General features: G+C 41.2%; 1 protein-coding gene across 2 annotated transcripts in view; it reads right to left on the bottom strand.

The window, feature by feature from the left end:
• Window positions 1-24284, bottom strand: part of ZNF827 (zinc finger protein 827) — a 134371-nt gene extending 110087 nt beyond the window's left edge. For both annotated transcript variants that reach the window (XR_008577075.1, XM_054825146.1), the window contains exons 1-3: window positions 24270-24284; window positions 18495-18579; window positions 11535-11633 (exon numbers count right to left, since the gene is read on the bottom strand). Coding sequence is in view for 1 of the 2 variants with exons in the window: in XM_054825146.1 (XP_054681121.1) it covers window positions 11535-11633; window positions 18495-18504 (109 nt within the window). In the remaining variant the exon portion in view is untranslated. The remainder of the gene's footprint in view (window positions 1-11534; window positions 11634-18494; window positions 18580-24269) is intronic.
• Between the last annotated feature and the right edge of the window lie 308 nt (window positions 24285-24592).

The raw sequence follows: 24592 nt of genomic DNA, 5'->3' as shown, positions 1-24592 counted from the left end.
GTAACTGACAGAAACAGGGCTGAAGATTAATTCAAACATCTACCTTACACTTACTCATGATCAAGAGTACCAGAGTCAGAATTCCCTCAGAATATTTAGGTCCTGTCTTTTCCTTCAGTCCTCCAGATTACGTTGGTTTTTGAGATTTGTACAGCATTAGTAATGATAACCAAAAATATCAGAGGCATTCTTTACTATTGCTCACAAACCTCAATTTTGACATGCCTGGGACTAGCAACAGAACTTTGTTCACTAGTAAGAGTTGCAGTGCTAAACCCTTCTTAATTATTTTTTAAATACACTCTAACAGCAATTGTGTTGAACTAAGCCAGCTTTGTGAGCAGCAGCTTTCTGTCCATCTGAATGCTCCTATCTGTGCAGGAGGCCGCAAAGTAGCCATTTCAGAAAGGGGAAGAGTACTGCCCCTGTGCTATCATCCACCCCTGCTGTGGCAGCCCTTCCTCAGGTGCTCTAGGAGAACGGGACGTAGGAAACACTGCATTCTGCACCATCACTCTTTCCACCCTCTATTCCTCATGTATTTCTGGCATAAATTAATGCTGACAATGTCAACATTAATTTACAATATGCTGTGTGGGTTTTTTCCCCCCCCTCCATCATTTGAATCCCCCTTTAGGGAAGTTGAGGTGGCTGCAGCAAAGACACTACAGGAACACAGCTCTTTGAAAGGGCCATGGGGACTGGCAAGCAATAGAGCAGCACTAAATCTCTCCAAGAGTGACCGTGGCTTCGATAGACATCCCAACAGTTTGCCTAAGAGTTTAGTGGGCCAAGCCCTAAGCTTGTTCTGCAGTGAAAGAAATCTGGATGGTTGAATTATCAGGGAGAAACTTTATATACTATAGCTTTGAAGAGTTTCTAATCTCACACCTGGAAATACTCTATATGGGAACAACTTGGTTCTTCGTATCTATCCTGGCTAATTGCGTTACTTGACATATTGTCCTAGTCAATATATCGTACCCAGCCGTTGCATTGAAATCACAGACACATCAGTCCTAACTTTACATTGGTTTAAGGAAGATGACTAAGGGCATAATGCCATTTTAAAAATAATCTTCCATATATGTTTGGTCATATAGTAGGAAAAAGAATGAAGTCAGCTGACCATGCTTTTGAACATTTCTAGTCCAAACACAAGAAAATAGTTGCAATTCTTCCACAGATAACATAATATAAATAATGCATTGCTTCTGCAGGTCCTGCTATTAATAAGTAATGATTGTATGGCACCTTCCAAACACCAAACCTAGTTACACATATGAATTAAGTTCAGTCTAAGAAACAACTTTTGAACAAAGTAAATATTTTCTTCACTTACACAAGAAAAATGAAACAAATTGAGTAAATAAGATTTTACACAGTAATAAATGATGTAACATTCTTAAAACCTTTGCAGGGTGTCTAGCATCCAAACTATCTTTATGTAATGAAACAAATACTTGAAAAGATTGCTAAGCAGAAACTTAAAAATTAGCTGACATCCTTTCTTTATTCTTTGAAACTTTAACGAGTTCTGTTCCCAGGCTCAGATTTTTTACAAAAGTGTAATGAGTGGAAAAATGGGACCATTTTAATCAGTTCTTGGGCCTCAAACCAAACTGTGGTATTAGGCCATTTCTGCTTAAAGTACAGCCTACCAAAATGATGGTCAGGTCAGCTGTGTGTCCCTGAGCATGCAGAGGAGCGCTATTCATGCTCCACAGGCTCTCTTTAATGGTACTCCTATCTTTAGATTAATTTCCTAATGAACATAGAAGATATTTGCCTATTGCCTCTGTATCTTCAGTATCTGAGGCACACTTTTTCATCTAAATTACCCTCTCTCCCCCACACCTCTTGGAGGGATATCCTCAATGGCCTAAACTCCTCCTCTTTTCTATTTTAATTGATGTCAATATTTCTACACTCAGCAGTAACCGTGAATCAATCCTGCAAACAAGACTTGACTACAAACTTTTTTGCTCTAAAGGATTTAAGAGGCAAACACAAGGGGATGAACAAATCCGTAGGATAACAGCTCATGGATACCGTCATCCATGTTTGAAAATGCTCTGTAAACAAATAACATTAAGTAATGGCTTTGTAATAATAATAAATAATGACAAGTTAGTGACTGGCGAGGCCACCAACCAGTTTCACAAAGGCCAATAAACAATGATCAGAGGTCATTACTATCTGATGATTATTACCTTGGGACAGATAACAAACAATTACCAAGTGGGAGGTGGAGCTGCATAACCAGTGGATCCTAAATGACAGACAGGCTTTAGCTTTTGTAAAAGACAACCAACTTCTTCCCCAAAGTTTTTAACCTCTTCCTTCTTAAAATAAGAGGGCCACAGTCAGTGAACCATCACAGCAACCTAGACAAGAATTCTTCTTGCAACCCCTTGAAATCACTGGTAGCGTTCTCCCAGTTCTTTAGCTGCCTATGCCATGCATGTGAGCAGACAGCATATTGAATCGGGAATGTTCTTCAAGACCAAAATTCTCGTGAATTCCACTACAATGTTGCAGCCTCAGAGTGGAAAGGCACCAAGAAGGAGGTGTGCAATATATCCTGCATCTCTTAGCTAAACCACAACTGGTTTTCTCAGAATATTGTCTAAATCCTGGCAAGCAAACTAGCCATAAACATTTTGTAATAATTTCAACACAAGATGATTCTAGTTGAAATGCAATTTCTGTTAACACTTCTTCAGAAGAACCATGGTGTTTATATTTTTTCAGCTGTTAGTATAGCACACTACCTAGGAAAGGTGATATAGCTCCTAATTTCAAGGAAAAAAAAAATCAATACTTAAAGCTGCTAGCCTTAAACCCATGCTGATATATAATCCTAGGTTCTGCAGGCCAGAAATACATTGTCTATAGGTCTGGAGAGGGATTACATTAGCGTCCACATCTTTTTGTTGCTACTCAAATACTATGGGATGTTTCTTCATGACTCTTATCCTACCATAAGTGCAGTCGGCTTTTCAATTCCATAATCCACTATACCACCTCTTCACACTCCTTTTCTGTAAGCTCATTTTGCAAAAAAACCTCACTTGAGCCTATGACTATTAGACTATAGATACTTGAAATGCAGAATTTCTCCTCCAAACCTGAACCAGCAACATCGTACCCAGTACAGATTAAATATAAAAAAATAAATTAATATTTTACAACATAAAATACTAAGCAACTTCTGAACTGGTGAGAAGAAAAATTGTTTAGTCAACTGAGGACTGGAACACTTAGCTCAGGGCTATTACAGTTACAAATGTAGAAATAAAAAATTATAAATATCTGCTCCAATCCTGATCTTTTTGCACCATTTTTCATTCTCCATTTAAATGCATTCAAATCAATAGCTTTACCCCATCCTAATAATGGTTTAAGTTAAATCAGAGTGAGACCTAGAGCACTCCCTCTGTCATTTTGCTTCTGCTTAACATTTTGTTAGTCACTGGTTAATTGAAAGTTTAGGTACATGCTCATTAGCAAACACCTGCCATAGTTTAAGATATTACCACCCTCCTGGAGAAGCTAACTGCCTCCACCCCCAAACTGGCAAAACAGAATGCATTTGGCCTCCTCATCTGCTTCAGTGTGAAGTCTTGCAGCTTAGTTAAGCAGCAAAGCAATAGCATTTTAAGCCACAGCTGTTTGCTAAATGAAAGTGTGTCTAAGTTCTTAAACACGTTGTTAGGTACACGTTGAGCAGCAGAGTCTGCTGCACCAGCAAGGTGGCAAATTCCTCAGGGAAATCAATTCTGGTTTCTCAATTCACTAGCTAGTTTTCTGTTAAAACACTAGAGTAATACCGAGACTGCTCCGGACACCGAGAACTGGCAAGATCCCAAGGAGCTCATCTACCATCTAGGACTGTGCATTTACCAAACTCTTCTCTCTCTCTGACATAGCACCTTATCAGAAACACACCAGGAGGAAGGCAGGCACAGAAGTGGACGTTAGCAGTATTGATGCCAACTGTGCCCTCTTTGCAATACCTTAACAGCTTAAATAAAGGTGAGATAGAATAGAAGGGCCATTGGGAGACAAGAAAATGTGGTACTGAGATCTTGTGTTTCCAGGGAAAAGAAACACATTAAGGTAAGGGAGAGGAGGAGTACGTGGAGATCAAGCTTCTAGCAGACTTCACCTGCCTGGTGTGATGAATTTCACATGGCATTCAGCTATGCTTCACCATGCTGCATGTCCTCAGTAATCAGCCCTCACCTACTGGCAGACAGAAGGGTTTGGGCTGCAAGTCAGCCTGCTGTCACCGCTGCCTGCTGAGCATGAAGTCATGTGTCCAGTCCCCTCCTGTAGGGAATATCTTCTTGCATTGGCACTTCCCCATGTACCAAACAGCACAGAGGAAAAGATTATTTGTCTTTTGAGATACTAGGAATAAAGTCTAGTCTCCTCAACCCCTCCTGACACGGTTTGATGAAAATACTGTTTCTAGTCCCTACTTTTCAGCAACACTAAGGCCACCCAGTGTTTTCATGTTTGTAGTTTACAGTAAGATGCAAATTATTTGTCCATAAGAAGTAGACTAATAATAGTGAAAAATCTCACAGAGTAGCACAAAACTTCATGAGCAGGAAGAAAGGAGCAGAGGTAATGCCTGGAGAGAAGCAGCTTACATTTCCACACAAAAAAAGCTATGGTATGCACCCTCAACAAGTTTGCAGTTGATATAAAACTGGAAGGAGTGACTGACAGACCAGATGGTTGTGCCACCTTTCAGAAGTACTACCTTGACAGGCTGGAGAAGTGGGCTGAGAAGAATCTCATGAAGTTCAAAAGGGGAAATACAAAGTCCTGCATCTAGGGAGGAATAACCCAAGGCATCAGCACATCCCAGGGGTCTACCAGCTGGAAAGCAGCTTTGCCAAGAAGTACCTTGGGATCCTGGCAGACGACAAGCTGACCAAAAGCCTGCAAGGCACCCTTGCAGCCAAGAAGGCCAACATTAGGAAGATTGGCGTCAACAGGTCTGGGGAGGCGGTCCTGCACCTCTACTCAGCACTGCTGCACCTGGAGTGCTGCGTCTCATTCAGGGCTCCCTGGTACAAGAAAGATCTGGACTTACTGGAGCGAGTCCAGCACAGGGCCACAAAGATGATTAACGGACTGGAGCATCTGTCATATGAGAGGAGGCCGAAAGAGCTGAGACTGTCTAACCTGCAGAAGAGAAGGCTTGGGGGGGATCTTATCCATTTGTAAAAATGTCTAACGGGCAGGCATGAAGAGCCTGATTCTTCACAGCAGTGCCCATTGACAGGGTAAGAGGCAATGTGCACAAATAAAAACCAGAACAACAAACACCAAAACAGAAAATTCCATCTGAACACAAGAAAACTTTTTTTTTTACTGTTAGGATGGTCAAACACTGGCACAGGTTGCCCAGAGAGGTTGCCTGAACCACCTGCTCTAGCCGACCCTGTTTGAGCAGTGAGGCTGGACTAGATGATCTCAGGAGGACCTTCCCAACATAAATGGTCCTGTGAAAGTATTGTAACTTGAGCATTTACTGTTTCCTAAACATGGTATTCATGTCTGGTTTTATGGCAGTAGTTTACAGAGTACAAATATCCCACTCTGCTTTTTAAGCTACTAGGACTCTTCCCTGAAAACATCCTTATGATATCCAGAATTCTTTCACGTCCAAATACTTATTTTTAAAATTCTTACTGGTTTATGAGCCGCTTCCTAACAGAAAACATTCACTAATCATTCCAAAACCACAGTTGGTGTTTTACTCCCTCACTCTTCTTCCCTCAATATGGTTCCTACCCTGAAGATTTTAAAAATCAAATGAAGCTATAAGATAACTGCAGAGCAGGTAGAAGAGCGCCTGTATTTTTAACCCCTCTAAAATGCATGCACTGGAAATTTGCTGTCTTTTTTTTCTTAGACTTTTCTTAGACATTTGCAAAGCATCATTATGTCCACCTTTCAGCTGGGGACATGCACTCTGCTTCCAACAGCAGCACATGGTAGTTCAGTAACAAAGCCAGATGTAGAATTTTAAGGCTGCTGTTCCCAGCAAATCATTATCACCAACACATCCCTGATGCATAGGTGATGCAGCCCCAAGATTTAATTGCTTTTCTTGCTAACCTGCATCCATTTTTCCTTTGTGCAATTCTCTTCCCAGTAAGCATACAGCTTACTCGTATATCCCCTCACATATGTTGGTTGCTAGCCCTAAAGGCTCCTATTTCATGGAAGTAAAAATCATGAGGTATCCATATAATTTGACTTCTTGTTACTCTTTTTCTCATTTAGATTTTGGGACACATACAGATACTGCTGCACGCTGAGAAACACCAGTTGATTCCAGCAGCGTTATTCAAGACTTAAGGCGCTGCATAGAGGTCATGGTGGCTTCTCAGCAGAGTAGCGAGCTGTTGCCTGCAGAGGGAGTAACGGTCCCACGCAAGACACTCTCCTACACCTCTCTCCCCCCAACTGGAGCAACAAACTAACAAAACGAAGCAGTTGTGGGGCAGGTGGTTTGCTCCTCTGTATGGCTCCCTCCTCGAAAAGGAACTGTATGGATGAAGAATTGAGGGTTTGAAAATGGAAGAATATACTAGAAAACATTTGAGTGAATCTGTTTATTCCTTTGTATATGTCCCACAACATACACACCCCCACTTTTGTATTAAAGAAGAAAGTGGGGAAGAGAGAAGCTGAAGTGTTCCTAAAGCAAAGGAAGGAGTACTTCTTCCATATTTCCTACACAGGGAGGATTTTGCACAAGCCAAATGGATGGAAGCTGGCAGGAGCCTGAACCATATCTCCTGCCTGGCCAGAGAAGGTACAAATCTCCCACGTAGTCTTGTGAAGGTCATCAGAGGATAAAAAAAATAAGTCAAAGTGAATGACTCTTAGAGGAGAGGTCCTGCAAGGCCATTGACTTGTGCAAGGCCTATCAGATTGAAGATGCTTTAGTTGGGTTTTCTTGGAAATCTTTATTATGTTTGGGAGGTTTTATTCATGCCAATGTATTGAATGGCAACTCATGAGAAAACAAGTAAGCTTTCTTGGTCTCAATAACCATTAAGTTAGGTGGCCTCTGCCCCAAGGCACCAAGAACAGCAGCCACCAGAAATAAAACATTTTGGCTGCCTCATGAACCCTACAAGAACTGCATCAAGTCAACTCAGGAGGGAGGGTACTGGGATGCTTTCATTTACATGGGGGGGGAAAAAGCAAAATCAGTGGCTTTTAACTCATCAGCTGAGTAGCAAAACAATTGGGAAGAGGGCCAGGAAGGTACTCAAGTGCAGCTTTCCAAGAGAAAACAGCACCAGTGGAGCTGAGATTAGGAAGAAACAGTGTGGAACGTCTTTCTGATCTGCTAGTGTAAAAAAAGAAAGTCTGCTCAGTGGAGAAGAGTAATGCAGAAAATATAACAGGAACTCTCCTGTTCAGGGCTTATCAGGTTTATACGATTCATACAACCCTCCAGTCCCCACAGCTGTGATACCACATCAGACAGAATTACTTCTGCTGCCCATCTCAGTATGCTAATCGAGGAAGCTGGGTCAAGTCTGACCCCCACCTATTTCCCTCCCTTCCATAGCTTTTAATCAACTTATTAAAAATGTTGAGAGCTCATCACACTCTTTATTGGAGAATATAAAAATATGAAGACTGGCATCCTCCATTGCTGACATTGTTGGAAATCTTTACAACACGTGGTCTTTCACCAAAGGTCCTGCTTTATGCTCTCAGTGCCTATATATTATTAAAAAGAATAAAGTCCAACAAGTTACCTGGAGCTAGATACTCCAGGTTCCAAAATACAAAACAAACAAAAAAAAATTAAACATCACCCACAAACCACTCAAAAACCCCCAGAAGATGCTAAAAAGATGAAGACATTTTAGGTTGCAAGGAAAGTCTTAATACTTTTTGGTTCGATGGCTCAAACATTTCAGCTGACTGAAATTGTCACCCCATCATGTAATCCGAGCGAATATCTAACTTATGAACCTTTTAAGCTTAGGGGCCTTTCTCTTCCCCAAGTTAACTCTGAACTGTTGCCTCATCCAGTTCTTTACTCCTTCCCATTTCTCCCATTTTATCTTTACGACTGAGGCACATCCCTCCCCTTCATCCTGCCCCAGAACACTTATAACCTACACGAACATCTAAACTTTATATTCTTCCTCTTATCAACCATCCTATCTAATTCAAAGCTTCTACCTTAATTTGTTGCTAAAAATTAACCATCCTTATCAAACTCTTTCCCACCTCCAAATTGCTGTGCCTTCAACAACTTCCTGTAGTACAAAGACTTCTCTGTCCAGTATCTTTCAAAATGGGCTGCCTATACTTTTCAAACTGACCTTTTATGACAAATTGCTCATCTCCAGGCCCCGTTAAAGTCTCCCATTATCTCAGTGACACCGTCCCCCGTGGGGCTTCCCATACTACTGTCTTACTCTTTTTAGCTGCTCCTTGTACAACCAAGCCTCAGGTTTTTACTGGCACAGTAAAGCCATCTTATATACAAAGTGGTAACGTGATTTTGCCACACCGTTAGGAGCAGAAAGAAAATTCAAGAATCCTCAAGGGCCTTAGCCTTTAGAGCTCTGTCCTAAGGGACTGCACCTCGTCAGAGCCCAGACTGAGGCAGCTATGCTATCAGACACTTGGAGTGAAGGTGTTTCTTTCTTGGCCCACATCCAAGAGCCAGGAAACTCTTCAGGCCTTGCTCACCTGTCCTTTACAACAGGCAACATCCTAACTCCTGTATTCAAAACGCTTCACACAAAAGGGAGAAAGTCTGCCGAGGGAAAAGGCTGTGTCAATATGCAAAGGATGACAAAGTCACAAATGCAGAAAGATTAGGTTACAGGCCAATACTTGTTTCCTAGTGATAAGGTTAAGACTACTGAAGATAAGATAGTGACTTATTTACAGGTGCAGGAATAAAAATCCTGCACGAATTTAAGTGATTCTTACATCTTACTAAGGAAGAACAAGCTCATCATTCACATCAGCCCAAGACACAGCTACCCTTTGAAACCCACCACACCTTTTTTTGATGCATTTGAACAGAAGGAAACTGGCATCAGGTGAGAAGAGCCAGCGCATGTATAGCAATACCGACTCTTTCAAAGCGTTCCTTTGGCTCTGCGGGTCTTCTTCCCGAGATCTGAGGGGTACCGTTCTGGCACGGCAGCCCCCGGCAGCAGGCCGCCCCGGGGAGGGGCTCCCGCCTTTGCCTTTAAGAGCGGGGCGGCGGCAGACACCCCTCTCCCCTCCCCTAGCCCCGGGGCCCCGCCGCCGGCTTTGCTCTGCGGGGGTGGGGAGCGGCTGGTGCCGGTGGGAGCGGCGATCCACCGCCGCGGCACCCTTCCAGGCGCTTCCTGAGCGCGGCCCGGCCCCCGGAAGGCAGCGGTACGAGCCGCCTTGAAGCGTCCCAGGACGGCAAAGCTAAGCCAAACGCGCGTTTGAACGGGGACGTCTAGGTGATAGGTGAAGGGGGCAGTAAGTCACCTCATTAGCACGCAAAACGGCAGCATTTTTACAAATGAGTTAAAGATATGCCCCATTGTGTTGCGAATGGGGAGGCTATTGGGGCGATTCCGGCCCCAACTTCAGCTTTCCTTGCTTCTGTTTTTATCTCCGATTCTTACAGTGATTCTTAACATGGTTTTGATGGAACCAGGCTTCTTCATTCAGATGAAATGTTTAGTTTCCTTTGTGTTTAAAAAAAGTGCCATTAAAAAACCCCAAACAAAACAAGTCCCCTGGAAACACACATAACTGTGTTACATTACTATTTCTGCTCCTTAAATATGCTGAATCACTAAAAATTGGATGATTAAAGCAAAATTTCAGGCAAGCCTTTAGCTACCATATTGTGCAAACTGTTGTAATGTCAGCTTTTGAGTAAATTAACACAAGAATTAGGTAAAAAAACCCAACAAACAAAAACCCCCAAAACCCCCAGCACAGAATTATTAATCAATGCCATCTTAAAAATAACCCAAACTCGTTGGTAGTTTGTGTGGCTCAATTTGTGCCTCACCATGTGCTCAAAGATGCTCTGTTTAGCAGCCAACTTTTTCCCTTTTGCTTAATTAAAACTACAACACAAGTAGCAATGTTTTAAAGAAAACAAGATAGTATAACAGCATGTCCACCTGCACTTCTAAAATTTCCCCCCATTACTAGATTCTTGGTGAACCAAAGCTGTTGTCTGTCCCTTCACACCTCACGAGCTTCCCCAATCTGATATCATGCAAGATTTGCCACTGGACTTGAGCAGTAGCTTTCACTTGGGCCATTTTCATGTGGGTTTAGCTGTGGAACTGCTCATTATTAACGCAGATGATGTGAATTAACACAGAACATGCGAGTGACACTCCTCTAGAGGGGTTATGAATTTCACCTATTAAGCACAAACCAGTAAAAAGTGTAAATACTAATGCTGTTAACCATTGTAGTACCAGAACGCTTTTTTGGTGGTTGAATTTCTGCCCCAGAGCTTTCTTCATAAGGTATTCATGAATGTTACTACCCACCAGGAAAGCACAGAGAGCAACTGCTGTTAAAATGCACACACTCCGTAGCAGCGTCAGAGAAAGAATTAGATGCAACAATTAGGATATAGATTATAGATAATCCCACATGGTAAATTACTGTGGTTTAGTAAATTGGGGCTCATCAGCTGAACTTCCCTAACTGCTCTTCCACACCCTCTTAGACTATTACAGTGTCAAGTACAATGTGTTAGACTAAAATGCCTTTGTTTTGCTTCAAATGTGCCAAAGATGAGACAAGCACGCAGTCAGCTACCTCATTATGCCATTGTAACTCAATAGCCTGCAATAGTCAGTACAATCCTAAACCAGCGGGTTTTTAAAGTTCTGAACTGGAGGACGCACACTGGAAATAAAGGAGTCATTCTGAATGCGCCAACTTATCCTGGATTCAAGAGGCAAGTTTTCAGTTGTCACTACTAACCTTTTTTAGTTCTACCATTTTTATTATCTTTCTGATGACCATTTACTGAGCATCTAGAAAACTGCTACGTTTACCACTGAAAACAGGGAGTGATTTCCCTCAGCTCTGCACCTTCTACTTGTTCATTTTATTAAGTTGGTCATAGCAATAGCATTGCTGATGCAGTCACATTTGAATGTGAGAAAAAGCATCACATAATGCACAAATACAGAAAAATTGGTTAAAAAAAAAAAAAGGTGTTTTTGTAGTCTCACCTCTAGGGCAGAATCAGAATTGTGTTAAGCTACTGAGGTCCCTACGTAGCTCACAACTGTAGGTGCCTCTGAACCAGATCTGTGACCAACCCACACACTGAGAAGCTGCCTAGGGCAAGTGGAAAACAGATTTTACTCTTACTAGCTGTTTATGCATTTTCCTCAACAAGTTTCCCCATCCTACATAGCCAAATATCAGGTAATATAGGCACACTATAAAGTAAGTTACAGATTAGAACCAGTTCATTTAAGAAACTGAACTTAGCTCACCTGTATCCTGGAGTTCACTAACCAGTGGTCTGCAGTATGACAGACTGTGTGTTATCAACTCTTCTTCTAGCTTCTTTGCTTTTCCTCTGCTCCTTTGACCTGGAAGAAAACAGTAGTTACTGATGCTTTTTCTGAGCAGCCCAATCGCTTACCACTGCCTCCATCAATGGAGGCTGGTGGACATCTTCTTGATTCAGATAAGGCTAAACCACAATCTCTGGTCAAACTGTGTGCTACAGTTTGGTCTCACTCTGAATCTGGAAAACTTTTAACAGTGAAAGCTAAGCTTAGGTGCTTGCAAAGATAAGTAACAGCTGAGACTTTTTTCCTGATTGCAGTTTTAGATGTAGGTAAGGTTTAGGTTGTGGGGGGGAAGGGACCTGGGTAGGTTCAGGGGGGGTTTTTTGTAAAAACGGTTGAACACTAGCCCCCGAGCACGGTCTGGGCAGACAGAAGCATGGGGCAATTCTTGTATCTTCCCCACCACCACTTTCAACAGGTCAGTTTTATTTCTCTTCTACAGAAATAGTAATAACTTTTCCTGGGTGTTTTTGATGGAAACATCCTATAAAGATTTAGGACAAATGCTAAGGAGTTAAAATAACAGGACTTCACTGTTAGTCTTCAGCTATCTTCCTGTCAGTCTGCCGTAGACTGCATCTTCACTGCAAGGAAGTTCTCCTAGTCACCAGTCTCTCTGCCTCTCAAAGCATGAGTTTCCTTCTGAAGGAAACCAGGCAGACCAGAAAATAAAGTATGCCAGCTGTCATTCCAGCACAGACTCAGGTGGCAATCAGGCTTTTTATTCAGTGACCAAGACTTACAAGGTGCAGCTGATCAAAGTATTGTTCTTCCTCTCCTTTTGTGGAACACCTCAGCATATTTTTTTTTTTCAGGAGTGGGCGTTAGGGAAAAACACAAATCAAATCCTGATGTTGAAGTCCTACCAAATATGTTCCTGTTCTGCTTTAGAAGATGGGCCCACTAGCCAGTACATATATAACTTGATTTGGTGTATTCAGCTGGTCAGCTAAGTCAACACTGCTAGAGAAAACTAACTTCTGATAAATCAACAGTCCTCTGCACACTTTTCCCAAACAGTGTTCTTTTCCAAATGAAAAACAGCTTTTCCTCAGACTTCCTAATAGGCATAACCTCAAATTTTAACAGTTTCTTTTCAATTGTCCTGATGAAGCCACCAGTTCTCTGAACTTGTTTTCTAGGGTCATATATCTTTTACTGACTATCACAGCTCTCTGGAGACCAGCTAGACCAGAAACAGAAGAAAGCTGTTCTACACAAAAAAACCCCAAAAAACCCACCCCAACCAACCAACCAAAAAAAAAAAAACCCTCCTGAAGAAGTATCTATAAACAGAAACAGCTATCATGTGAACATGAGATGAGAATGCCTGTATTATCACTGACATAGTACCAGCATTTTATAGAAAGACCCTTTTCTGCTACAAGTCCTTTTTTTTTTTTTAAATCAGTTTTTTCTACTGTACCTGAGAGGTAATCCACAAATATTTTATGCAGTTATTTAATGTACTTAGGTCAGCAAGCAGCGCCTGAGGGGCTGACGAGGACAATAATGCAGAACTCACCATTCATTTGCTTGAATGCTCCTTCCATGCATCTATCCTCATCAGCCAAATCCTACTTTTTAAGTCACACGTTTTAAAAGCAAGTAGCACAGGGATTTATGAGCCCTACTTCCCATGCTGAAAAGCTGGGAGAGAGAAGGAACCAGCTTCTATCATTGGCAAAAAAAAAACCCTCAGAAGCAAATAGTTCAGCTCTAAGCAGCAGCACAACTGTTGCATGTTTGCCATAATTAGTAATTACAGTGAAATCCTGGTCCCAATTTAATCAATGCCAAAATCCTCACTGATCTGCTCATAGCTGTGGTTTTGCTTGTAGAGGCTAATGATTCTAGCTCTTATGCACCACAGCAAATTGTTCCAAGGCTTGAGCCCCTCTCCTACCCCCAACTGCTCTTTCCATCCCTTTGCCAGAAGTCAATTTTCCCATTACAGAGTCAGCAGAATTAATCATATACTTTCACCTTAGCCACTGCATTTTGCAGTCCAGGTGCTAAGACACAGTCAGGCAAACTCAGCTAGCTGCTCCTGATCCAGCCTAAGAGGTTGCTGACCCATTTCTGGTGCCCTGGCACCCCCTCCTCCTGCTTCTGTTCTGTTGGTTTCAGTTTCTGCCTTACCATTTTCTAGTTCAGATTTGCAGTCTTACTGTTCTAGGTTGGGTTTGGGGTTTTTTTTTTCTGTTTTAAGAAACACAAAAAGTAGGGTAAAATACTAAGCTTTTGCTGGGGACTGTACTGTGTAGGTAGCAGCCCATACCAGAGGAACACATGCATGCTGTCAGAGGTTATGTGTCACCTCACAGTTCTCCCCTCTCAAACCAATTCCAGCTAATATAGCCACTTTGTTGTTGACAGAGTTTCAGACATGTAATAGTGCCAGATTTTGTTTCAAAGCTTTTTGAAATTAAGGGAAGATACCAGCCTTGGGGAGTTTTAGGCAGCAGATAGCAAATGCAAATTTTGCTAGTCTTCACTATGATAGACTTAGCCATTTAACGTAACCTAGATTTCTAGGCTACCTGTTGTCAAAAGAGAGAGTTAAACACTAGCAGTTGGCAATTGTTCCCCATCTTGTGGAAGGTAGGATGAATTTCTCTGGAGAAGCCTTGCTCGCCATGGACTAGAGAGGGAACTGAAAGACTGGTTCAGCCCAAAACATCAAATTGTAGGTAGCTAAACCTAACCTAAAGGCAAGCTCCAACTCTTAAAAATCAATTAGCATTTCATCATTCATTTAACTAAAAGGAATGCTATTTAACTAAAAGGAGTGCTGTGTCCTAAGCCATCACACATAACCTGACACAGCCTACTAACATGGCATGATTGGACATTCAGTAGCAGTACACTTTGAGCAAATGTAAGCAATTGCCACCCACCTTGTCTATCATTCCTCCTTTTCTGCACCACACTAGCAAAAGCATTTGTGTAGCACACAGCGAACAAGATTGGACAACAGATGTTGCTAAAATTAACTCAGAAAAACAAAACCCCAAAGTCACTCATCATTCAGATGGGTTCCCAAAGACCCTGCAAACTGCACCTCTAAAGCAGAAAACAAGGGCTGCCTATGACTGAATGGCCACTAAAGCCGTGTCGGATAAGACCACACACTTTGCCTGCAGTCCCCTAGGCAGTCATACACTATTAAGCATTTCACTCTATTCTCTTTCTCCACACAGATCTCCATCTCTTAAGAAAAGACTAACACACTCCCTACCTTACTAGACTGTTGTGACCCTAAATATATTACATATCACAAGCTGCTAATGTGTATGTTATTGCATAAGCTCTGTAAGTATGTACATAAGAAGAGCAACAGTATCAGAAGCCCACCTGCTACTCTCTCTTCCCATGCCAAATCTGTCCCTTCCAATTGCTCAGCACACAAAGCAAGTTACGCACAGGTCTATTTGCTCACCTGCAGTTTATCAGAATTAACAGTTACCATGTTTGCTAATAATGTTTTGGAAGGCATTATTAGACAGATGATACATCAGACTTCTATGAGAAACATACTAGATGCACCACAATCAGGAGGCCAACACTACAGAAACTTCAGCTGCCAGATCTAGTAGACTTTCAGGAGTGCTGAGTCCTAGTAAATACTCAGTGAAACAACCAGTTTCCTCAGATAAGAAGAGCAGGAAAGGTTGCAAATATCCTAGTCCAGTGACTTGAGAAATTATACTTTCAGGTAAAATATTGATTTCTAGCCTGGCCCCGGAGGTCAGTCCTACCGAGGTTTAGGGTTTCTCAGGCCAGATAAAGAGGATGCCTTTCCTCCTTCACCCCCCAAGATGCAATTATGTAACTTGCAGGTTTCTTGATCAGACTAAATCTGTCCCTTTTTCTTGCTGAAGGACTCTGCTCTCACTGCAGCCGTACTTCCTGCATTGCTGTATTAGCAGGCTGCTTCCACCTCTGACAGAGATCAGGTAGCATAGCCACACCCATGAATTCCTAGATTATAAATGAGATTATAGTATAAAAAGAAAAAAAAACCCACAGTGTTTCACAGGATGATGACTGGGACACTCAGCTATAGCAATCTCCTCTCAGACACTGACGCTTCACGAGCCAAGGCTTAGTTTGGCTGTGCTAAGCTTTCTGACAGAAAAGCCCCACCAGTGCCACCGCCACTTGATGCCCCAGAAGTTCTGCACTGATCTGTGTCTTGCTGCCTCATTTGCACAGCCACAGACCTCACCCTCTACTGTAACCTGTTACACCACCTTCGGCTTTAGCCATTCTATAACACTTACACAAGTTATTCTACTCAGTTTTGCTCTACTGATAAGAGCAGTTTACTTGCATCAGACTCTTACAAAAAGACAGCTTCAGCTCCTTCATCCCCCCCATCCCCGTGGGGCAGGAGAAAGATCTGGGTCAGCAGTTTCCAAACTGGAAGGTCACAGGTCAGCTGAGTGAACTTGGAGGAGTAGGAATGTAAAGAGTAGGATGTTCTGCATCCATCACGCTGTATCCCCATTTACATCTTCTCTGAATTCAGTTTACCACCTGACTAAATACATTCCTGAAAGTTGCTTTAGCAACCCTCTCTGCAATTTAAAATTATACCTGTCACTAGCAATGAAACTGAAGATAACAGAAGAGAAAGTAAAGAAGAAAAAAAAAATGCAGTATTTACATACTATAAATACTTTGCCTGTCCTTTTCTCCCTCATTTCTGTCAGTACGTAAATTACTAATTGTTTTGTGTTGGATTATTTGGCATAAATTCTAGAGGTACCTACACACCTTCCCCACTATGATGAGCTGAAACAAGTTGGAGGTCTTAGTGTTCTACTAAGCAACACTCTTCATACTTCGGAGTAAAGCGTATTTAGAGGAAAAGTAAATAAGCTAATCAATACTTTATACCTCAGTTAAATTACCACAAGCCAAAATGTGGTTCTGATTCTCTTTCTCTTTAGCTTGGACTCAATTAATGAGAAAGTTAAGGCACAGGGGAAAAAGCTCTGAGTTTTTTATATCATCAGTTTACTTTTTTTACCCTTCTTTACAGTGAAAGTTTAAAAAATAGAAAGTAGAACTTGTTTTTTGCCACAATCTCTGGATAGTGTTTTGAAATGTTTAATTAACATATTACACAGAACAATGTAAATGAGACTGACTTCATCTGTTTTTCAGTGGCTAAAGTAATGAAAAAAAATGTAATGGTAAAGAAAATGAAGGTTGATATTAAAGAGGCCTATAGTTAATGACAGGCTGAAGTTCAACTGTCATGTAATCAAAAATGTTTGAGAATGGACAGTAATTAAAGTCAAGCAAAGGATGAAGCCCAGATTATTATAATGAGATATGATATGTTCTTCAGACTATCTGGAGGTTAATGTTACTTGGTTTCATATGGTTACGGGTAAGTAAGTACTGTACTACTATATAGTAAAAATAATGTAACTGGATACAGTCTGCTTCACAGTGACCCAAGGTTAATGGTAGTTGCTCTTAGTATATTTAACAGGTTTAAAAGAGATGTAACAACCTCAGCATTACAAATCCAGTGCAATGGCACTAGAAAATGGCACTGAACAGGCTAGCATAATACTGGTGTTCTTGGTTCCATGAAAGCAGCTTCCAGTGTAATGTATGTTGGCTTTTATCTGTATAATTATACTGAATATGTCCATGAATTCTTTCATTCCTGAATGGCACCACCTTTTGAGTAATAGATCATTGGTATGCACCACTCTGATAAGGTATTACACTAATATATCATTAAAGCAACAGATGTATTAGTGTAATACATCACTGGGACAAAGCACTCTGATGATGATGTATTCCTGAAAAGATGGCACCATACAGAGAAGACGAGGCCCAGGAGAAGACTTCTGCTCAGTTTAATAGAATAAAAGGTATGCCTTCCTGGCACAAAAATGTGATGCTCCCTATAAAGATATGGTACCACTATTAATTGTATTCCCATTTGTATTGGTAATTTGATGATCATATGGCTTGGGAAAGATTTACTGTGGTTGAGGGAAAGATCTAATCTAAAAACATAACCTATCAGATTATTTCAGTCTTTTCCCAGAATGTCTCATCTCCTCAGCCCTCCAAACGCCTCATCAAAAACATCACCGTGTTGAAAGCCTCAAGATGCCTATCCTGTTCTGGAGCAATGAGGCTACGGGAACAGTTCAGAGAGGCTGGTGATGAGTTCACCCAAGGAATGGGGCTCAGCTAGGCAAACAGGCAGAGGCCAGAGAAATATTTGGGCCTCAGAGGCTCTCGCTGATTCACTGATTCTGAGAGCAGGGATTATGCCACAGCATGGGTGCCAGCCAGCACAGGAGTGGTACTTAAATAGTTAAAGAGCCACATGCAGCTCAAGAGGCACAGACTGGCCAGTTCTGTTCCAGCCCCTATGTGTCAGCCCGCCTCAGGCCAATGAACTGGCATTCAAGCATTCAAGCTTCTGTAAAACCAAGGTGCTTTTTGGGGTGAGTCAAATAAAAGAATACAGACTCTGAAAAAGGGTTCAGGAAGCTAAGTAGTAGCACTCCAGTCAGTACCACGTCCAAAAATACTCTCTGGATTCCACAAGTCCCAGGTTATCTCACTTACCAGGATGTGTATCTGGGCAGGCAGTTCAGGGATATACTCCATGGGCCATGTTATTTCAAAGGAATTTCACATATTTAATTACAAAAGGTGCATGCTGATGTATGAAACAAAGGTGAGGGCTGTGAACAATTAGTCCTCTGAAGCAGTCATCCTTTGTGTTTTACTTATTTTTCTTCCATAAAATTTCTCACACAAATTACAATTCAAATGATAAATGAATTAATCTGAAAAATAATCAGTTAAACACCAAGGTCCAGATTACAGTACCTTTAGTCATGCAGACTTGTGCCGTATTCCTTGGCCCTCATAAAGCAAGGGAGCGTTCAGATTCAGTGATGATCACAGTTGGGTCCTAAATGAAATTGATTGGAAATGTAATAGTGAGTATATTGGCCATTTTCAAAATAACGCTAAACAACCGGAATACTAAGGGGTAAGAGCGGGATAGCTATGGAGAAAGAAAAAGGAAGCCAAAAATAAGCATAGAGAATGAAAATAAAAGTGATGGAAAGAAAGGAAATGAAAGAGCTAAAAGAAGTGTTAGAGTGGCAAGGACAGAAGGAAAAAGAGGCAGAATTCTTCCCCCCGCCCCCAATTTACAATGTACACTTCAGTATTCAAAAGTTTTACTGTATCAGTTATAGGTGTACACATGTGCACACACACACATACACACGCTTTTCAATGAATAATAGAGGCAAATGGGCCCACTGGACCTGATTTTACCATCTTATCTTGGTGGGGACACTAACACTTATGCAAAGAAGGTATAATGTTTAACCAGATTAACATCATCAAGTTTTGCAGGGCCAAAAATGACTACAGAATCATAGAATCTTTAAGGTTGGAAAAGACCTCTAGGATCATCAAGTCCAACCATCAACCCAACATCACCATGTCTACTAGACCATGTCCCGAAGTGCCATGTCTACATGGTTTTTGAACACCTCCAGGGATGGTGACTCCACCACCTCTCTGGGGAGCCTGTTCCAATGTCTGACCATCCTTTCAGTGAAGAAATTTTTCCTAATATCCAACCTAAACCTCCCCTGGAGCAATTTGAAGCCGTTTCCTCTTGTTCTATCACTTGTTGCTTGGAAGAAGAGACCAACACCCACCTCACCACAACCTCCTTTCAGGTAGCTGCAGAGAGCAATAAGGTCTCCCCTCAGCCTCCTTTTCTCCAGACTAAACAAGCCCAGTTCCCTCAGCCGCTCCTCATTAAGACTTGTGCTCCAGACCCTTCACCAGCTTTGTTGCCCTTCTTTGGGCAGGCTCCAGCACCTCGATGTCCTTCTTGTAGTGAGGGGTCCAAAACTGAACACGGTACTCAAGGTGCAGCTCTCAGAAGAGTGAGGCAGATGGGAATCAGGATAACGCAATTTCGGAAAGCTTTATTCTAGCAGTGTGGTATTGTTTCTCTTAAAAGGTTTTAATTTCAAAACTATAAAGTGATAAAGCAGTGGTATTAAGATGAAAAAATAGCCTAACTGGATCTCTCTTTCTCTTTTAATAGGACTGATACGTGATGGGACTATATGTTGGTACTGTCACAATCAGGCCTACATGCTCTAGTCAGGGGAAAGTGGGTAATGTAAAATAATTAATGTGTGGCATGTCTTCATATAATTTAGCTTTAGAGTCAAATTATTATCTAATTCTTCTCTTCACCAAATGCTCTCCAGCAATCTTCTATTATTTTAACCAGAAATAATTGCGTAATTGTTACATAGCAAAAGATACAGGGTTTTTTTTTCTTTTTTTAAAAAATCAAGCTCATTTATTTATCACATAGAAAATACAGCACCAAATTCTCACTCCCTGTAAATGAAATTTTCTTTAATGGACCTACGTTGATTTATTGTAGCTGAAGAGCTGTTTCACAATGTGGCATTTGATTGGTATCAGAGAAAGGGAAACAGATGCATTCATTATTTCAGTACCATTATTTCAGTAGCACCTAGGAATCACAAAGAAGGATAAGCACAGTTATCCTTATTAGGCCCTGGAGAAAAAAAAATACAAAACTACTTCCTGACATGTAAGCCTCACCATCTCGGATTTTATTTTGGTTTGTGACAATGATGACGTTGTGAGTCTGAGCTGAACAGACATACCATGGGGGAAGACCGTACATGATATCTGAAGCCTTCCCTCTGTTTTTCTAAAGAGACAAGGATCTGCCTAAAAACTTAACCCCCACAGTCAGCTTTGCATTGTACAATTACACAGCTCTACAAGAGAAATATTACTACAGCGTGATCGTTGGTATTATGATCTGGTCAGTCTCCATGCATATTTGCTCTTACTTTGCAGAAAGAATCTAGAAATAGGTAACTTTCAACATGATATCTTTTCTGTAGCGGTTATCAACCTGTGGTCTGCAGAACTCAGAACTAAGGGATCTGCAAAAGGAAATTCAAAGCAGCAAACTTATTCTAAGTAGGTTAAAAATCAAAAAGGATTAAAAAGCACTGATTTATGTGAGATATAGCTTTACATTCTTATATCCATCCTAAATATTTCCCTTAGCAGTTTCTTCTATGCATTACTTGTCCAATGCCCTATACTTTTGCAGTTGGAAATTGAGACTGTGCTTTAAAGTTTAACAGAAACAAATTATACAGTAAGCCTCTGTAGAACCTGTCACAAGTCTTTCTCTTGAATTCTAGGATGGCCAACAATGCCTCAAATAAAAGACCATTCAAACATAAGAAACACCCTCTGGGGTAAGACCAATGATCCATCCAGTCTGGTATTGTGTTTCTGACAGCAGGAAAAAGCATGGGGAGAAGGGGGTGTTCTGGCAACATTTTTTTTTTATCCCTGGAGCTCTACAGGGAGCAGCAGGCACTCCCGGGTGCTCTCCTCTGTTTCCCTCCACTTCCCTATCTATATATTATTGATACTCTCATACCCCATCTCTTTTTTTAAGCTGTTGCACCATGAGTTGTTTTTGCATCACCAAACAGTTTTGGGTTTTTTCTCCTTTATTTATTGTTCCATTAGATCTTTCTCCCTGGGAAATTTGGGGGTGGAGGGGTGTTGACTAATGCCTGACCCACAATGGAGAAGCCAGTGGGGATAACAACAAAAGGAAAAGCTATTTAGGGAGAGCCAAATGTAAATTTGGCAACACATTCTCCTTGTACTGCTCCAGCATCCACTGTTGTTGTGGAGATTTTAGAGGTTACCCTCCCGCGTAGTCATTCTAGTATCCTTTAACGCACATCCTGTCCCTGAAGTTACCTAATTCATTTCTGAGCTTTCTGATACTAGCAAGATGCAGTTAATCCACTACATCTATGATTTTGTGAACCTTTATCACATCTCCCCTCACCCTTCTCTCCAAGCTGAAGAATATCAGCTTTTTTAGTCTCTCCTCACAAGGCTGTTGCTCCATCATCACAAGCATTTTGACTGACCTTCTTTTATCTTCTTTAATTCCACTGCCCACTTCTTCAGATGCGAAAAACAGAACTGCACACAGTACTGAGTATGTGGGTGCATCACAGCTTTGTATGGTGACACAATGTCGTCTCTCTTTTGTACTCAGTACTTTCCTTGGGGTGTTTTGGTTTGGTTTGGGGTTTTTCTGCTGCCACAGCACCCTGCGCTCATGATTTCAGAGAAATGACGAAAATGACTCCAAGATCTCTTTCCTGAATTCAGGAGTTCAGCACCTCAGTTCTGAGTTCAACATCATGTAGGTAGGGATTAGATTATTTTTAATTACATCATTTATCTACCCTAAAACCTGTGATGCAAAATCAGTCAGTATCACCTGCAAACCTGAAGATTTCACTGTTCATTCCTTTCTCCAGCTCTTTGATGAAGATACTGAATGAAACTGGTCCCAGGACCAATTCCTGGGGGACCTTACTGCTGACTTTTCTCCATCCTGAGAACCCATTAATCCCTACTCTTTCCTTCCCATCCTTTGTTCAGTTTTTGGTCCATACAAGGACCTTTCCTCCAGTCTTACTGCAATTTACTTTCTTTAATAACCTAAGGCAGCTGGACTAGATGATGCAGGTGCCTTTCCAACTGGAACCATTCCATTCCATTCTTTGGAACCTTGGCAAAGGCATTTTGAAAAATCCAACTATATTATGTCCAATGGATCCCCTTTATCCACATTCTTATTGTCATCATCAAAGAACCTCAGCTTAGTGAGGCAGGATTTCCCAACCCAGAAGCCAACTTGACTCCTTCTCAACAGGCCAAGTTTATCCATGTGCTCACTGATCTTATTCGTTATTATTATTATTATTGTTATTATTGTTATTATTATAGATGGTACTCTACTGTTATGCTAGAAATTACAGTAAGGCTCTCTGGTCTGTAGTTCTCAAGATCCCATCCAGAGCCCTTCTGGTAGATGAAGTTGGCAATTTTGTAGATGGCCATGCACCCACCCTCCACCACAGTGGCTCTTTGTTATTATATTATACACCATGGCCATCAGTTCTGCAATTTCATATTTGAGTTCCTTCAGGACTCTTGGGTGGATGTTATCCAGTCCTGGTGACTTACTGACATCTGACTTGTCTATTTGGACCAATACATTCTGTGTATTTACTTCAAATTGATCTATTTTTTCTCAGTTATCTGCTACAAAGAATGAATCAGAATTGTAAATCAGACAGCTTCTGCTGTAAAAAACCAGCTCATAGAGCTCATTGAGCTTTCTCCATCTGCTGCAGCCCCTTCTGCACCTTGGCCATTGTGTGGTCCCACTAATCCTCAGCCGGCTTCCTGCTTTTGGTGAATTTACAGAATCCTCTACTATCAGCTTCAGAATTCTTTGCAAGGCTCTCTTCAAATTCTTTTTAGCTTTCTTAATTTCTTGTTTGAAATTGACCTGCCATTTTTATGGGCTTTCTTGTTCTCATTTGAGCAAGCTTTCTATTTCTTAAAAGCCTTCCTTTTTCTTTTGATGGACTACATCATTTTCACATTGAACCATGCAGGGGATTTTTGGACTGCTTTGTTTTCTTTTTGAATTGTGGCACAATTTTTACCTAAGCTTTAAACACAGTAATTTTTAACAGCCTTTAGGGTGCTTTTAGGTTTCTTCCTTTTCAGACTGCTCCTTATAATGTTTTTGTTTAAGAATGTACCTCATTTTTATGTAGTTCCTTGTCCTTAAATTGAAAATCTGTGTACTGCATTTATTTAGCTTGCTCTCTCCCACTCTAATTTTAAGTTTCATTATATTGTGGCTGCAGCTATCCTATTATTATTTCTTGAATGAAGTGTTGTGTACCTTCAAGACCAAATCCAGAATGGCATCTTTTCATTGTCTTCTGCTCTATTATTTTATAAGAAGCTGAATATAACTTGACCAAATGTTAAGTGATTGAGCTGAAATTTTCCATGTCAGATGACTGGCTCGTTCAGCTCCTTCTGAGAATGAGACTTGCAAAAAATATATTACAAAATACATTTGAGAATGTTTCAAAATATTCTACATCCCCAGGCTCTGGAACAGAAAATCATTATTTGCAAGGGAGAACTGTTAGAACTTAAACACCTAAACCCTCCCTGAACTTAGAGGGCTGACCAGACAACCCATACTATGGAGTATATGGTCACAGTGCAGCCCCAACACCTATGGCAGCTCAAAAGGACGTTCTTTATAATGGCCACTCTCAGCTTTCTGGACACCAGGAGTGAAAACAGGGTCCTGGTCACATCAATGACTTGTAGGAATCCATGTAGTAGAGGAGAGAAATCCGTCTTATTAAAACACAAAACAAAAACTACACCCAAAGAAAGATGGGGAATGGATTGGGAGAAACATGCCTCAGTGTGAAAAAGGAAGTGAGTGAATGTCAGGGGCAGACTCTGAAAGGAGACTGAAGACAAACGAGGTCTGGTTTGATAAAGAGATTGGGATTAGGATGAGAAGCCTCAGGAGTTGAGGTTAAGCAAAAAGAACAGGAAAGGAGGTGATGAATGGAAAAGATTGGGACAGGTGCAACTTATGGGGAGTGAGACAAACAGGGGCTCAAGTTTGTTAAAGATAGGCCAGAGTACCTGTGTGCACTTTGGTATGCTGCTGACCACTGCCCAGAGCTGAACTTGAGTTTTCACTGAACTATCAGTGTTCCTTTCCTGCATCCCACTGCAAAAAATAATAATCATATAATTGGAGATTATCATAAGGCATATATGGTAAGGGACTGAGATAAGGTTGTACTGGCACTTCCTAAATCCTGAAGGCTTAATTCCAGAATCTAACTGAACATGCTTTTAATATAGTTTTCTGTGTGTTGCAGAAGTGGAGGCTGAAGAAGGGTAAGATTGTACTGCGCTACCTACTGAAATGAGCCAGACCAAGCTGGTGATAAAGGACCAGC

The sequence above is a fragment of the Grus americana genome, chromosome 4, assembly GCF_028858705.1.
Source record: "Grus americana isolate bGruAme1 chromosome 4, bGruAme1.mat, whole genome shotgun sequence".
Lineage (NCBI taxonomy): Eukaryota > Metazoa > Chordata > Aves > Gruiformes > Gruidae > Grus > Grus americana.
The sequence above is the reverse complement of the archived record's forward strand: the minus strand, read 5'-3'. Positions and strand labels throughout refer to the sequence as shown.